The sequence below is a fragment of the Pogona vitticeps genome, chromosome 3, assembly GCF_051106095.1.
Source record: "Pogona vitticeps strain Pit_001003342236 chromosome 3, PviZW2.1, whole genome shotgun sequence".
Lineage (NCBI taxonomy): Eukaryota > Metazoa > Chordata > Lepidosauria > Squamata > Agamidae > Pogona > Pogona vitticeps.
This window is the reverse complement of record NC_135785.1, coordinates 39,761,154-39,775,872: the sequence shown is the minus strand read 5'-3', so window position 1 is coordinate 39,775,872 and position 14,719 is coordinate 39,761,154. Positions and strand designations below refer to the sequence as shown.

At 36.9% G+C, this 14,719-nt stretch overlaps 1 protein-coding gene across 2 annotated transcripts in view; it reads left to right on the top strand.

The window, feature by feature from the left end:
• CLSTN2 (calsyntenin 2) overlaps window positions 1-14,719 on the top strand; it is a 496,583-nt gene that overhangs the window by 462,003 nt on the left and 19,861 nt on the right. For both annotated transcript variants that reach the window (XM_072995959.2, XM_078389218.1), the window contains 5 exons: window positions 1,684-1,832; window positions 2,540-2,766; window positions 9,477-9,647; window positions 11,178-11,323; window positions 14,433-14,556. In XM_072995959.2, the coding sequence (XP_072852060.2) occupies window positions 1,684-1,832; window positions 2,540-2,766; window positions 9,477-9,647; window positions 11,178-11,323; window positions 14,433-14,556 (817 nt within the window). The remainder of the gene's footprint in view (window positions 1-1,683; window positions 1,833-2,539; window positions 2,767-9,476; window positions 9,648-11,177; window positions 11,324-14,432; window positions 14,557-14,719) is intronic.

Below are 14,719 nucleotides of genomic sequence, written 5' to 3'. Positions count from 1 at the left end.
CTCTCATGGTCAGAAACCCTGATAAACCATCACAGTTACAAAATTTCTTTAAGATTTTTGTGAAGCATCTGACTGTGCAGAAAGAAAGGGAGTTGGTCTTGTGTACCTGCTATTGTCCACTGCCTATTTTTGTTCTATCTATGTACTGGCAAATAACACAGGACATTATTATGACCTGTATGCAAGTAGACTGATACTATATTGCTGTACTCTAGAGTTACTGGACATTGGCTAGGATGCAGTTACTGTGTTTCCCCAAAAGTAAGACAGGGTCTTATATTAATTTTTACTCCAAAAACACACATTAGGGCTTATTTTCAGGGGATGTTTTATTTTTGTTCATGTACAACAATATCGTCGTTTAGTCGTTCAGTCATGTCCGACTCTTTGTGACCCCATGGACCAGAGCACGCCAGGCCCTCCTATCCTCCACTGCCTCCCAGAGTTGTGTCAAATTCATGTTGGTTGTTTCTATGACACTGTCCAACCATCTCATCCTCTGTTGTCCCCTTCTCCTCTTGCCCTCACACTTTGCTAACATCAGGGTCTTTTCCAGGGAGTCTTTTATCATGAGATGGCCAAAGTATTGGAGCCTCAGCTTCAAGATCTGTCCATATCCAATTCTAACTGTTGCTTCCTGTCCTGAGTATAGGTTTCTCAGGAGATAGATAAGGTGGTGAGGCACTCCCATTTCTTTAAGGACTTGCCATAGTTTGTTGTGGTCCACACAGTCAAAGGCTTTTGCATAGTCGATGAAACAGATGTAGATATTTTTCTGGAACTCTCTGGCTTTCTCTATAATCCAGCCCATGTTAGCAATTTGGTCTCTAGTTCCTCTGCCAACAAATGTACAACAATATACATTTATTCAAATACAGTTTTGTTATCTTCTTCTAGCTGCTGCACAATGGTGGAGGACAGGGTTTCACTTAATTGGGGCTCATTTTTGGGGTAGGGCTTATGTTACGAGCATCCTGAAAAATCATACTAGGGCTTATTTTCATTTTAGGTCTTATTTTTGGGAAAACATATGGTCTGTCCAATCCTGCTGCTTCCACCAGAACATGCAGTCTGTCCTTCCTGCAAGTCCCACGTGGGTGCTAAGAATTGTGCTCTGGAAGGCTTGGAGACTCTCTCTGACAGTCTTTGGTGCCACAAAGGGATGCAGGAAGAACTGAAGGAAATCCAGATTCTGCAGGGCACACCACGGGATCTCAGGCTATAATTATTATAGCAGAATATGAAACCATATATCCACTTAGAATACAGTAAACATACAGAGGATGCCTTAACAAAGGAGGATATTTTTGTTGATTTTAGATATAAATTGACCCTGCATTTTGCCATGATACAGTGAGGGAAAAAGCAGAGTGCAGCAGAGGATGCAGCCTTGATTCACAGCAGTTCCACTGACTTTTAATTTACTTTACTGTTAATTATAGCTACAATAATTACTAAAATGTGTGGTGGATGAGTGCCTAGTGGGTGCTTGTTTCTAAATGGCTTTTACATATGGAAGAAACATTCTGTAATAAAATTATAGTTTTTCATTATTTTGTTAGGGATTTAACCAGACTTTAAGAAACAGCCTTTAGAAGCCTGTTATTCTACGAGTGTTCTAATGAGTCATTCTGCATTATTTCCCTAAATACTAATCATACTTTTTCCTTCCTCCCCTACCAGTATCACTTCAATCCTTCCCAGTCAGTACTTGTTATAGAAGGAGATGACATTGGAAATATAAATCAAGCTCTCCAGAAGGTCTCCTATATTAACTCCAGGCAGTTTCCAACCTCAGGCATCCGCCGTCTTAAAGTCTCATCCAGAGTCCAGTAAGTTCAAGTTGTTAAGCTTCATTGAACTAGCAATATGTGATGAATCATGAATCAAGAACCTTACATTTGAATATCTAATAATGGCATACAAATAAAATGAAACAAAATATGGTCTTTAATGAATTAGCCAAGAGATTTAAGAATTACATATATTTTCATAATGGGATGATTTCAGTGATAGAGTAGTTTCTAATTCATGCACGCCCATTGGCTTCAGATAGAGTTCTGGATATGTGTGAAATGGCCTCCTGATGCGTTCAGTATAAAATGGATGATTAGAATCTTGATGCACATTTAACAAGATAGCTATATCTAACCCATTAAGCATCAATTTGAGTGCTAATGTAAAATGCAGAACAATTAGAAGCCATCTAATCAGGTTTAACCACTGATGGTTTGTGTGATATGTTAGTTAAGAGTTTAAATGGTATGTATGCATTGACCTTTCTGAAGATCATGCCTGCCAATGATATGCTCTACTACTTTTAAATAATTTGAAAACGTGTGCTTCTACTGTTCATAAGGGTTTCATTGATTCCATAGCTGGTCAGACATAAAAAGGGCATATTGTATATAGAGATCATGCACCTACTACGTGTATCTACTACATGGTTTGTGTTTCTTTAGATTGTGTGCTTCTTTGCAAAGGAAGAATGTGCACTGCAAACCTCTTCCATGAAGTTAATGAAAAATATATTTTTCAGATGTTTTGGTGAAGATATCTGCATTAGTATCCCAGATATAGATGCCTATGTAATGGTGTTTCAGGCCAAGGAGCCCAAGATTACAATAAGTGGAATGGATCATTTTGCAAGACCAGCTGTACAGTTTGAACATGAAAATGGTGTGACTCTTTTACCAGATATCAAAATCGTCAGCACAGTCACTAAAATGGAACATCCTCCTGATCTAAAGGAAATGATGGACAGAGGTTTGTACTTTTATTTTCAGATGGGGATTCTGGTGATGGCAGAAACTAAATGCCCTTTGCATTTGGATCGAATGCAAACATATTTTATAAATTCTTCCCTTCAAATTATTATGTTGATTATTTTCAGGTAAATGCTTCAAAACCAACAGGCTCAGTACAGGTGGAAGGATGAAAAGAGAGAATAAACAACAATAGGGAGTAGTCTGAAGTAACCAGGCTCAAGGAAATATGTGAAAGGGGGCCATCCATGGGGGTCCAATGTTTTCATTTTACTTACTTACTTACTCACTGACTCACTCATTGATATTTTAACCTTGCCTTTCTCATTAAAAAGGACCCAAGGCAGCTTACATCATTGAAAGACAATATTTAAAGCTATGAACAATGATTATAAAAAGGCAGCTTACATTAAATACAACATTAAAGCTAAAAACAATAAATATACAAATATTAAAAAGGAATAAACAAATACATTCTGAGTAATGGTAAACATAAGCAGTACTAAAAACACAGTCAAAGTATCAATGCATAACAGTCAAGGTTCCCTCTAAGACGCATGGCTGAATGCATGACTCCACCTCCCTCCATGCAGCTTTCCTCCTCCAGACAGAAGTCGTTTTCAGCTCCTTTGGTTCCAATAGCAACAGAACCCTGCATGCAGAGTCACACGTGAGACAGAGGCTGTGACGGCTGCGATGACGTCACCTGCCTATCATGGTTATGCTGGAACCCATCTGCCTATAGCAGAGCAGGAGGTGGGACTCCAGGCGGTGGAGCTGTGTATATAAGGGGGGGGAGTGAATGATGTGAGACAGTTTTTAGTGAGTTAAGAGTTATGGAGAGTTAGAGTCAAGAGTTATGAAGAGTTAAGGTCTGAGTGACAGTGTGTATGAGGGGATACTTTATTATTACTGATTGCCTTTTTATTTTAGTTGATAAAGTGATTTACCATTCCTTCTGTTGTTATCAATAAAATACAAGTTTTTATTTTTAAAATCATACATTTGTCTGAAGAGTCTTATGAAGGAGTGGTTGGTGGCAGCGTAAATAAAGTGTGAATGAGAGAGTGTCCTGACCATTGTGACGTGAAAGAGGAACGTCACAGAGGCCAAGATCTGTCCAGTGGGGCTGAAAAGTAGAAGGTACAATGATACTAGTCCATCTAAAAATCCCACTTGGGTAACCAGTCACTGAAAACTTGCCTTGAAGAGAAAGGTTCATCTCAAAAGTGATGAAAGTAAAAATACCTTGCCCATCTGAAATGAATGGCAGAAATGAATGTTTCTGGCCTTCACCATAGTGAGTTGCAGAATCCATGTGAATGGTTAGGTTGATTTAATTAAACAGTCATGAGAAGTTAGTATAGAATCATAGAAATCATAGAAAAGTGAAGTTGGAAAGGGCCTACAAGGCCATCAAGTCCAACTCCCTGCTCAATGCAGGGATACAATCAAAGCATATCTCCCAGGTGATTATCTAAGTTTTTCTTGAATGCCTCCAGTGTTGGAGCACTCACCAACTCCCAAGGTAACTGGTTCCACTGTCGTACTGCTCTAACAGTTAGGGAGATTTTCCTGATATTCAACCGAAATCTGGCTTCCTTTAACTTGAGCCCATTGTTGCATGTCCTGCATTCTGGGATTATTGAGAACAGATCTTGCCCCTCCTCTGTATGACAACCTTTCAGATGTTTGAAAAGTGCTATCATATCACCCCTCAGTTATCTTTTCTCAAGGCTAAACATGCTCAATTGTTTCAGCCTTTCCTCATAGGGCTTGATTTCCAGCCCCCTGATCATCCTTTTCACCTTCCTCTAAACTTGTTCCAATTTGTTAGCATCCTTCTTGAAGTGTGGTGTCCAGAACTGGACACAATGCTCAAGGTGAGGCCTAACCAGTGCTGAATAGAGGGGGACTAGCACCTCACAGGATTTGGAAACTATATTAATGCAGCCTAAATTAATCATGCATAAATTGAGTTATGATCTATAATTTACTCATGTCTAGCCTACCTTTCTTTATGAAAAGAGTTTGGAAGAGTAAGGTGAGCAGAAATATATATATATATACTTTATTTTTACGGCATCAAGCCATACAAAATTGAATACAAAACTTCAAAGACTGGCATGCACTACAAAGTCATACAAAAGGTAAAATATCTAAAACAGCAAATATAGCAATGTAAGGCCAAGGTCTAAGGGTTTAGCTGTCTAGTCTGTCTGCTGTAGCATGCCGCCCAAAATTTCGCTACCAGTTCTGTAGTAGTCCGATTTTGGTTGGTTAACAATTTATTACAGTAGTCCGAATCCGATTGGCCTGCGATATCTTTTAAGAGTGGTGTAATATATTTTCCTCGGATCTTATTATGCCTGTTACACCTGAGCATCATGTGCTCGATAGATTCTATCTCACCAGAGCCAAAAGGGCAGAATCTCTGTTCCCTCGGGATTTTCTTAAATCTGCCTTGCACCACTGCAGAAATATAAGAGCTATGAAAATATGTCTTTTTCACTTTTACCTGCATTTGAAACTTTAACCTTAAGTTCCTTCAATCTTGGATAGATTATCAACAAATTTTAGCAAATTCTTTGAAAACAAACTGAAATGAAAAATTTTATGTATCTGCACTTTATTCGCATTGGGTGGTTGTGGTGGTGGAGGTGGTGTTCTCGTTGTTGTTGTTTTTATGTCCCATCAAGTCATCTCTGGCTTATGATGATCCTGGAAGACAGGAGGGCCTGGCGTGCTCTGGTCCATGGGGTCACGAAGAGTTGGACACAACTTAATGACTAAACAACAACAAAATGAATGACTGATCTTCAAAATGTTTTGTTGTTAACTCCCTGTTCATCTCTTGCAAACTCAAGCCTGTGGCTTCCTTTAGAGATTAAATCCATCTCATGTTTAGCCTTCTCCTTTTCCTGTTGCCTTCAACCTTTCCCAACATTATTGTCTTTTCCAGAGAATCCTGTTTTTCTATTATGTGCCCAAAGTAGGACAGCCTCAGTTTCAATGTGTTGCCTCCAGAGATAGTTCAGGCTTGATTTGCTCTAGGACCCACTTGTTTGTCTTTGTAGCAGTCCAGTGTATCCACAATGATCTCCTTCAGCACTGCATATCAAAAGAATCTCTCTTTTTTCCTGACAGCTTTCTTTACTACCCATCTTTCATACCTGTACGTGATGATTAGAAATAAAAGAGTATAGATTATCTTGGTCTTGGTCTCCAGTGATACATCCTACACTTGACAGTCTTTTCTAGTTTCTTCATTGCTGCCCTTCATAGTCTCAATCTTCTAATTTCTTGGCTGTACTCTCCATTTGAAATGATGGTTACATTTGTTGGTGGTCCCATTTGTTAGTTAGATATATTTCCAGCATGGAGGAGCCTACACTGTATAACTGAGTGCCAATAAAGTTTAAAAGATCTCAGATATACAATGTGGCACCTGATTGCACATTAATATGGTTGAATACACAGGAGTAGAAACCTATGCTTGTGTAAGACTTCAGTACAAGACCCGGACCTGGAACAGACAAATCTATTTTTATTTCTCCCACATTAGAATTGTTTTATTCTTCATTTTTTCCATGAATATGAAGAAATGTGTGGATTGATAAAGACTCTATCTCCCCATATGAGCTTTCTCAGCATTTAAGATAATCAGAAGAGATTATCTTCTCAATCCCATTGCCATCGCAGGCACAGCTGATGGGAGACACAAGAGAGGACCTTCTCTGTGGCAGCTCCCAGACTGTGGAATGCCTTCAGGAGATCAGGCTGGTTCCTTCCATTTTATCTTTCCACCAACAGCTCAAGACACATCTCTTCAAGCTGACTTTTTTAACATTCATAGCTGAATCCCTGAATGCCTTTTTAAAGTTAAGATAGTTTTAAATGTTTACTTGCTCTTAATTATTCAATTGTATTTAATTATCATACAGTTTAATTATTTTGTTAATATTTAACTTATGTTTTTAATGCTATTCTTTTTAATATGGTGAGCCTTCTTGGATCCCCTAATGAGGAGAAAGGTGGTCTACCAAACAAATAAATATATAAATAAATAATATGGAAAAGTTTTATAAAAATCTAGCTCATACTTTATTCCTGTCCATGTTAAAAGTAATGCGAATAAATAATTAAATAAACTCAGATTTGCAGGTCTATATGTGTTAACTTGGAACATGCCCTACTGGATTCACTGAAGCATGCCTCCAAGCAAATAGGCAGAGGATTAAATTGCATTTCATTATTCTTGGTCCAGTAGTCATTTTGCAGTGTATAACAGAGTGATAAGGAACAGCTACAACAGACCTGTTCCAAATTAATCATGACAAATTATTCACATTTTAACATCTTCCCCTTCCTTCTCCCCAGCCCCTTTTCCTCTGGTTTATGCAGAATATTGAATGAAAAAGATGTAATCATAGGCGTCAAATTGTATCACATACTACTTTTCAATCTCTGACATCTACAATGTTTTAGTTACAAGAATTAGGGAGTGAAAGACTTTCATGTCTCTAAATGATTAGCTGCCCCAATACGATGAAATAAATGGTCTAGACAAGAAAAAATATTGCATAGTTTAAATGAAAATGACATCTATAAAAATAAGAGCAACAGATCACTGAATTTACCCACTTCCCTCATTCCTAGTATGCATTGATGAATGCTAAAATAAAAATTAGGTAAGTCTTCCTGGGATTTAATTGCATCTTGTTCGACTTCATCTAATATGTTATTGACCCCAGAAAGTGATTCGGCACTTGACCAATTTCAGACAACTTCAGTGACAAGCTAAAATGAAGCTAGATATCACCAATATATTGGTGGCATCTCCCTCCAATCATTTTGTAACCTCGTAAAGACCCCTACAGAATTTCACAGTTCTAATGCCAAAGCAAAAAACAAAGTACTACTTTCAGAAGCTGAGCAGGAGCAGAACAATCATACTTTTATATCTTGATGTCAAGTCCACAGTGTTCAGTAAAATACCATGGCCAGCCAATAGTATTGAAAACTGTTAAAAGTTCAAGGAGTGTCATTATGGTTTTGTATCAGAGTTGTTTCACTATGAAAACCAGCCCACAGTTGGACTGATACTCTTTCAGACCAATTTCAATTTCTTTGAAAAAGAGCTGCAAAGAAATTGAAATGTTCAATAGTGAGAGACACTAAAATATCTTTAATTCTAATTAGTTATAGCCTTAAATTGTCTTCTTTCCAGTGCCTAGGAAAAATGTTTAATCTGATGTGCATATAAAAAGCATATGGTAGCAATATATTGCCTATTTTTAATATTATAAGTGACACATGCAGCTGTAGCATAGTGTAAGCTTGTATGCCCTGTGTTGTTATTAATTATACATAGAAATGAGTGGATAAAAATGCTGCAATAGATGTTGAAAACTAATTCTTTTTTGTGTGCACAACATTGAATGATGTTATTTTTCAGTACTTTTTTTCGTTAAAACTACTTTTATTTCTCAATCAAAAAAGAAATGCATTAATGCATTAATAAAAACAAAAATTAAATTGAGGTAGTTTTGCTTTATATAATTTTTAAATATCATAATGACAACTGAGTAAGACACCTCAGTGTGCAGAGAAATATTGGAAAAATCTCATGTGCTAAACAAGATAAATTTAGAAAATTCTTGTAAAAACACGCAACCTCTGTAATGAATGTACATTGAATACTATGTTTAATTGTTTGTCCAAGTTTGTAATTCCACTTCTTTGTATTTGACACTTGTTGGCAGATCTTTGATTATTATGGTTGATATTATTTTTTTTTAAAAAAAATTAAATCAGTGATTTATTTTCAGGGACCATATAAAAAGCTAAAACAACCAAAATACGTCTCTGCTAATATTTCCAGGACCACTTTTGTTTAAAGTGAAGTCATCAAAGCCAGATTAATCGTTTACAGCTTCTACAGAGAACCCCGGGAAGAGATTTTCCCTTTCTGGATTCATTATATGCAAATTAACAGCTTTCCTCAGCAGCCAGATCTCATGCAGCACCTGTGCAGTATAACTCCTTCACTGCCAGCAGTATCTGGCACTGAGATGTTATGAACTCAACAGCACTGACTTTCAATCTGCATTGCATTTCAGAAACATATTCCTCTTACAGGGCTTTAAAATGTAATGGTTGGACCACAATAAATACCATAGAGAAAGGCTTTCCAGTAACCTATTGTGTGGCCATCACGATCTAAAAAAGACCATAATAACTGGAGAAAGGAATTTTCACCATAGATTTTTTTACAAAACTGTCCCAAGAGAAAGAGAGTTAAAGTCAATTTTCCAGCCACTTGATGCCAAACGAACCAGAGAATTAAATATGAAATTTGCATAGCTGTTCTTCTGTGACAAGATAGTCGTTATCTTCCATGGTGAAGAATAAATGTTCATCTTACATTTTTTCAAGCATGCTGTAAATGGTCATGTAGTTTCATAAACAGATACTAACAGCTCTTTCCTCCTCCAAGATGTGTATACACTTCTTTCATGGTTAAGATTCAAATTTCTGATTTCCAGATCCTCACTAGGAGCATATTTTCAAATGTGCTGTATAATTATGTTACCATTTAATGATTCTCTGAGACAAATTATTGATGTCATTGTTGTTAAGGCATTTCTGCAGGTATCAAAAATGTGGCATACAACAGTTCAAATAACTGGCTCCTTTTTCTCTCCTCAGTCCACAAGCCACTTATGTTAGAAGAAATGCACCACAATTTGGATTTTTGTGACATTTTGGTAATTGGGGCTGAACTGGATCCTACACAAGAATGTTTGGAATTAGATCGTAAGGAACTTCAGGGAAAACACTTAGATGCTACAAACTCAACAGCAGGCTATTCAATATATGGTATGATTAATTCTTGGTTTTATTCTTTCATTCCAGTATGTTAACTTGAAAAGTAAAAAAGCAAGACTGTGCTCTGAGAGCAAATCCTAAATGTTTAACCCTCATACACCAACACTACTGTAGATAGTGTCTCACAGTCAAATTTGTACAAAGGTAGCCTTACAAGATATGTTTTCTACAACATTGTCAACTGAACAGTTGTAAACAATATCCCTGAGTTATAGCTCCTTTGCCACATAAAAATATTGCTGTTGTTGCTTTGGTATGTTTGCTTGGACTGTTTTGCAGATGAAAATAGCTACAACAAAAATTGTTCCACTAGACCTATTACTTCCTACCATTGTGCTATACTGGGACAAAATATGTTTCATTTGACTTTTTTTGATTTGGGGGGGCTAAGAAGCAGAAGTGTTATTGGGGTGAACTCATTTGGGGACAGGATTTGGAATTCTCAGAGAGTTAAAAAATGCAATCATATTCAAACCCAAATGACAACCCTAATCATAATGCAATACATGAGAATTCTCACAGGGCCAGAAAATACTTAGAACTGACTTGCAAATGTATTTCTTGTTCTCTTTGTTTCTTTCTTTTTTTCATCTTGAATGAAAGCTAGGGATAGAGTAGAACTCATTAATGGGGCACTTAGGAAGGAATTGTACATGAGAGAGCCCTAAATCCACTGTATAATATAAATTCACTGGAATCTGTGTGGAAAGAACATTCTGCCTTCTGTGGAATCTAAATATTTTTGTGGGACAAGTACAATAAGTGGTATAATAAATCTAATGGAATCATGAACAAACTGTTGGACTAGGATTCAGGAGACCCGGGTTCAAGTCCCAACTTGACTGAGGAAACTTATTGGAGGGTTCCATTCAAACCACTCATTGAATTTCACATATGCCTCAAAAACTATACTAGAGTTGCCATAAGTCAGAAGTGACCTTATGGCACAGAAGAGCAATAAGAGTTAAATAACTGCCCAAATATATGGGCCAAAATGTTATGGGGTTCTGCTGTGCACAGAAGGACGATTGGGTAAGTGGTTGTCATGTTCTACTAGCTGTCCGATGTGCACCCAGTGACATGAAAAATTGCACAACCAGAGCACAGCCAAGTACATGATAGATAGCCAGAAAAATAACTAGCATACAGTGTTTGTATGATTTACTTTCTGTGATCATGCACCCCAACAGTATTTATGGTCACAGAGAAGAAAATATAGGTACTGTTGTGCACACCTGGAGGGACAAACATCAGTATTAAATGATGCTTGTGTAACTCTTACTGAATTATCATTGGTGATACTGTCTCTGTTTATTCCAGTTATAGTTTCCAACCAAATACATATGTTTCCAACCAAATACATACATAGTCTTCACTTGTGCTGCTCTGAAACACAAGGTTCTAATGTCATATTTTAAAGTTTTACTTGTTAAATTAATAATTTATCATAAGTCCATGATCTTTTTTTTCATTCATGTCCTTTCCACTGAGCCTTTTCTTCATACTGTATAATTGCCATAGGTGTGGACACCATGAAAAACTATGAGCAGGTCTTGCGAGAGGTCCGCTATCGTAATTGGCATACATCTTCCATCTTTGACAGAAAATTTAGAATCAAATGTTCAGAGCTAAATGGGCGTTATACCAGTAATGAATTTAATTTAGAGGTAAGTTATTTATAAAAAATATTTGTCAACAGTTATTTCCACATTCAAAAAGGAGTTTCCTTCATATGGTCCAATTCTTCTTAACCCACTGAGCAGAATTAATATATTCAGTCTCTCATCTATTCATGTGCATGTTAATATCCACTGATGCTTGTGGGATAGTTATTTATACAATGAGATGATTTAGAATAGTAAAATTATATATACATAAAGGCATAGATGGGCTGGTCCAATTGTGGCACTTCTGTACAACATAGTGACCATACTTCTAGAGCCGGTGCCCTAACACCATTGGCTGCATAGGAATGCACAAAGCTGCATATATTACACTCTATTCTTTTTTTAAAAAAGTATTTAAAATATTTTTATATCCAGACACAGAATCCCTTTGCAGATACAGATTCCTGTTTGGCCACGAAGGAGTTAAAATTTAGCTAAGACTGTGCTAATTGAGTCCTGACTGACAGTGTTAAAAATTCAGATTGTCCCAAAGTGAATCTGGTTTCCCTTTTGAAAACTTGTGTCAGAAGTCTAGTCTTAGAAATCCTAAGAGAATGTTTACTGAAAACACTCAGAAATAGGATAAACACAATTGCTCTGTGCTTTTATAATGCAGATATTCTGGATATGCTTTGCAAAACTGTATGCTAATTCCCTGAAGATTCATGACCTAATGTCGCCTTTTTTGGAAGACTGTTACTCCATCACTTTCTTTAAAGCAAACCCATTTTTTACTCCTTCCATGGTAGCTGTGAACTTTTGTTGACCTGTAATTCTCTCTAGTTCATATGAGACACTGCATCATCTACCTGGGAAGCTTGTTCTGCCCATGCTCTGTCTATAACAAAGTGGTTGTTTTTCCCTTTTGAAAGGCTTTATTTGAGGATGACTATATCAGCCCCTGAAGCCTGGATTCTTCAGAAATTAAAAAAATGTGAGGACATTTAGGGTCACTTGTTTCTGTAGACCAAAATAAAAAAAATTAAAAATCACAACTCAAAACCTCCTTGCCCAAACTTCCCCAAATTTGTCACAGTCTAAGAGCAGACTTCTATGCCAAATCTGACGCTGATCCAAAGTCCATTTTCAAAGGGTGTTTTTATTTAATCTTACACATTCTTAGAATTGCCTTGTAGAATATATCCGTCTAGACTTTTCTATATTGGATTTGGAGGTTCCTTTTATTTTAATTTGTTGCTATGGATTCCATGAAAAGATGCTCCTGTTCAGTATAGTTGTCTTTCTTTTTTATCCTGTGCTTACCAGTAGTTTTTGTGTTAGTTTATCTCAAGTTGCCATTGCCCACACTCCCAAACAAACTGAGAAAACTGGAACTATGAACATTTTAATAGAAAGTAAAGCTTTATTCAGCTGAAATTAAATCAAGGACCTTTCTTTAAATATTTGTTAAAATTCATAAATTTTATTATCAATAAAACTTATTTAAACAAAGAAAAAAATAATCAACCAGATCTAACCTACTTAGCATCTGAAGTCAGTGTGTGTTCAGGGCAACATATTGTTTGCATTTATCTTTTTGAATGGCCAGGTGCTTTTTCGAAGCACCAGATGAAAGGTGCTTTCTTGAGGCTATAATATAGGATTAGATACTTTCATTTCCACTTTATTTAGCCAAAAGCTGGAACATGAAGTCACTTGCCTCTGAAAAAAACTAATATTTGTGTAATGAGTGCTGTTTATTTATTTAGCATAGAGACTTTCAAACACTTGAAGTCCTTTTAAAAAGTTAATTTCATGTACATTTCAAAGATAATTTATTTGTTGGACTCCTGTATCCAAAGCCTCTGATGGCCTTCTCTTACAAATTCTAGCCTTGCTAATAGTGTTCTTTACATCTTTCTGTCTCCTAACGTGCCCACACTTTCAGTGTTGATTGGTTCACACTTCAAGAACAATAACTGTGGTTGCAGCAACCCTTTTCAGTGCCATTATCCAGTGTGTGACTGAAGTTGGGCATGGCTGAGAACAGGCAGATTATATGCAAGTAGAAGACAGCACTTAAAATGCAACTGCTCTCTTATAATTACCTAATTTTCTTCAATCTTTCTTTCATCTTTTCTCTGGGTAAAACAACATTTTAATCATTTTTACAAAGTTATCATAGCATCTTCATCTCCCTGATACAGAAAGAGGTAGTGGGATTTCTTATCACTGTATCAGAACTATGTTTGTGGGTATCAGATTAGCACCACCAGTATCTTTTTATTTATTTTATATATTTTGTTGGATTTCTACCGCACCCATCTAGACCAAAGGCTAATTTCTCTGTGATATATATGCTTTCTTCAGTGTTAGAAGATGGTCCCAATTGCTGCTTATATTCTGAACAATTCTGTTTTGCTTGAATAGCATCTCCATTTTACAATGGAAGCAAACTACTTTTCCCACACCCAATTCTGTTGTATAAGTTTCACTGTTCAAAAGGTACAAATTATAGTTGAATTTCCTGTGCCAGTAGATGGCAAACCCTGCTACAAAGGCCAAGTTGTGGACTGAGGCCAGCGAGGGCAAAGTTCAACCCTTCAGATGTTGGTAGCTTCACATCCCATCAGCTCTTGCCAGCAAAACCAATGGTAAAGGATGCTGGGAGTTGTAGTCTGATAACATCTGGAAGCATTTTATCCATCCTTGAATTGAGATCATGAAAGATCATGCAGAGCTGTGAAGCCACAGGAATTCTTGCCTTCAACAAAGGATTTTTTCCCGTTACTGCAAGGCTACTTCAGTTTATTTACTTATTCAAGTCATTAAGCTATCTAATCCAGGCTCACTGTTCTCATGTTCCTTGGTTATAGGAACAATTTCCTGAGTCCTTTTCCCCACCAGGCTTCATGCCATAGCAATCACAACTGTTTTTTTGCAGAAACTGTTCTGAACAGGCATTTTAGATAACCTTTTGGGATGGGAACTCTGTAACAAGCACCAGACCAATTGCTTTACCCAGAGAATGTAATGAGAAAATGAACTAGTAAAATCTCCATCTTATGTGGACTTTTCTAACCGGATTTTGGGTTCCAGCTTAGAAGCATCTTCTTGGAATGTCTACTCAGTGCAATTTTAATATTCTTTCTGTCTCTCTCTTTTGTAGGTTAATATTCTACATAATGCCAACTCCAATGCTATGGAATATGTAAATCATATGGTAATGCAACCACAATTTCTCCAGTCCATCCATCACCCAGAGGAAAGCATAAATAATATTCATGGCTCAGGTATTAAACATGTTAAGACAATAAGAATTACTTTGCTGACTCAAACCAAAATCTTTCTAACCCAGCATTCTGTTTCTGGCTGCTACCAGCCAGATATTATTGGGCTTTCACAGGCAACACACACACACACACACACACACACACACACACACACACACATTTC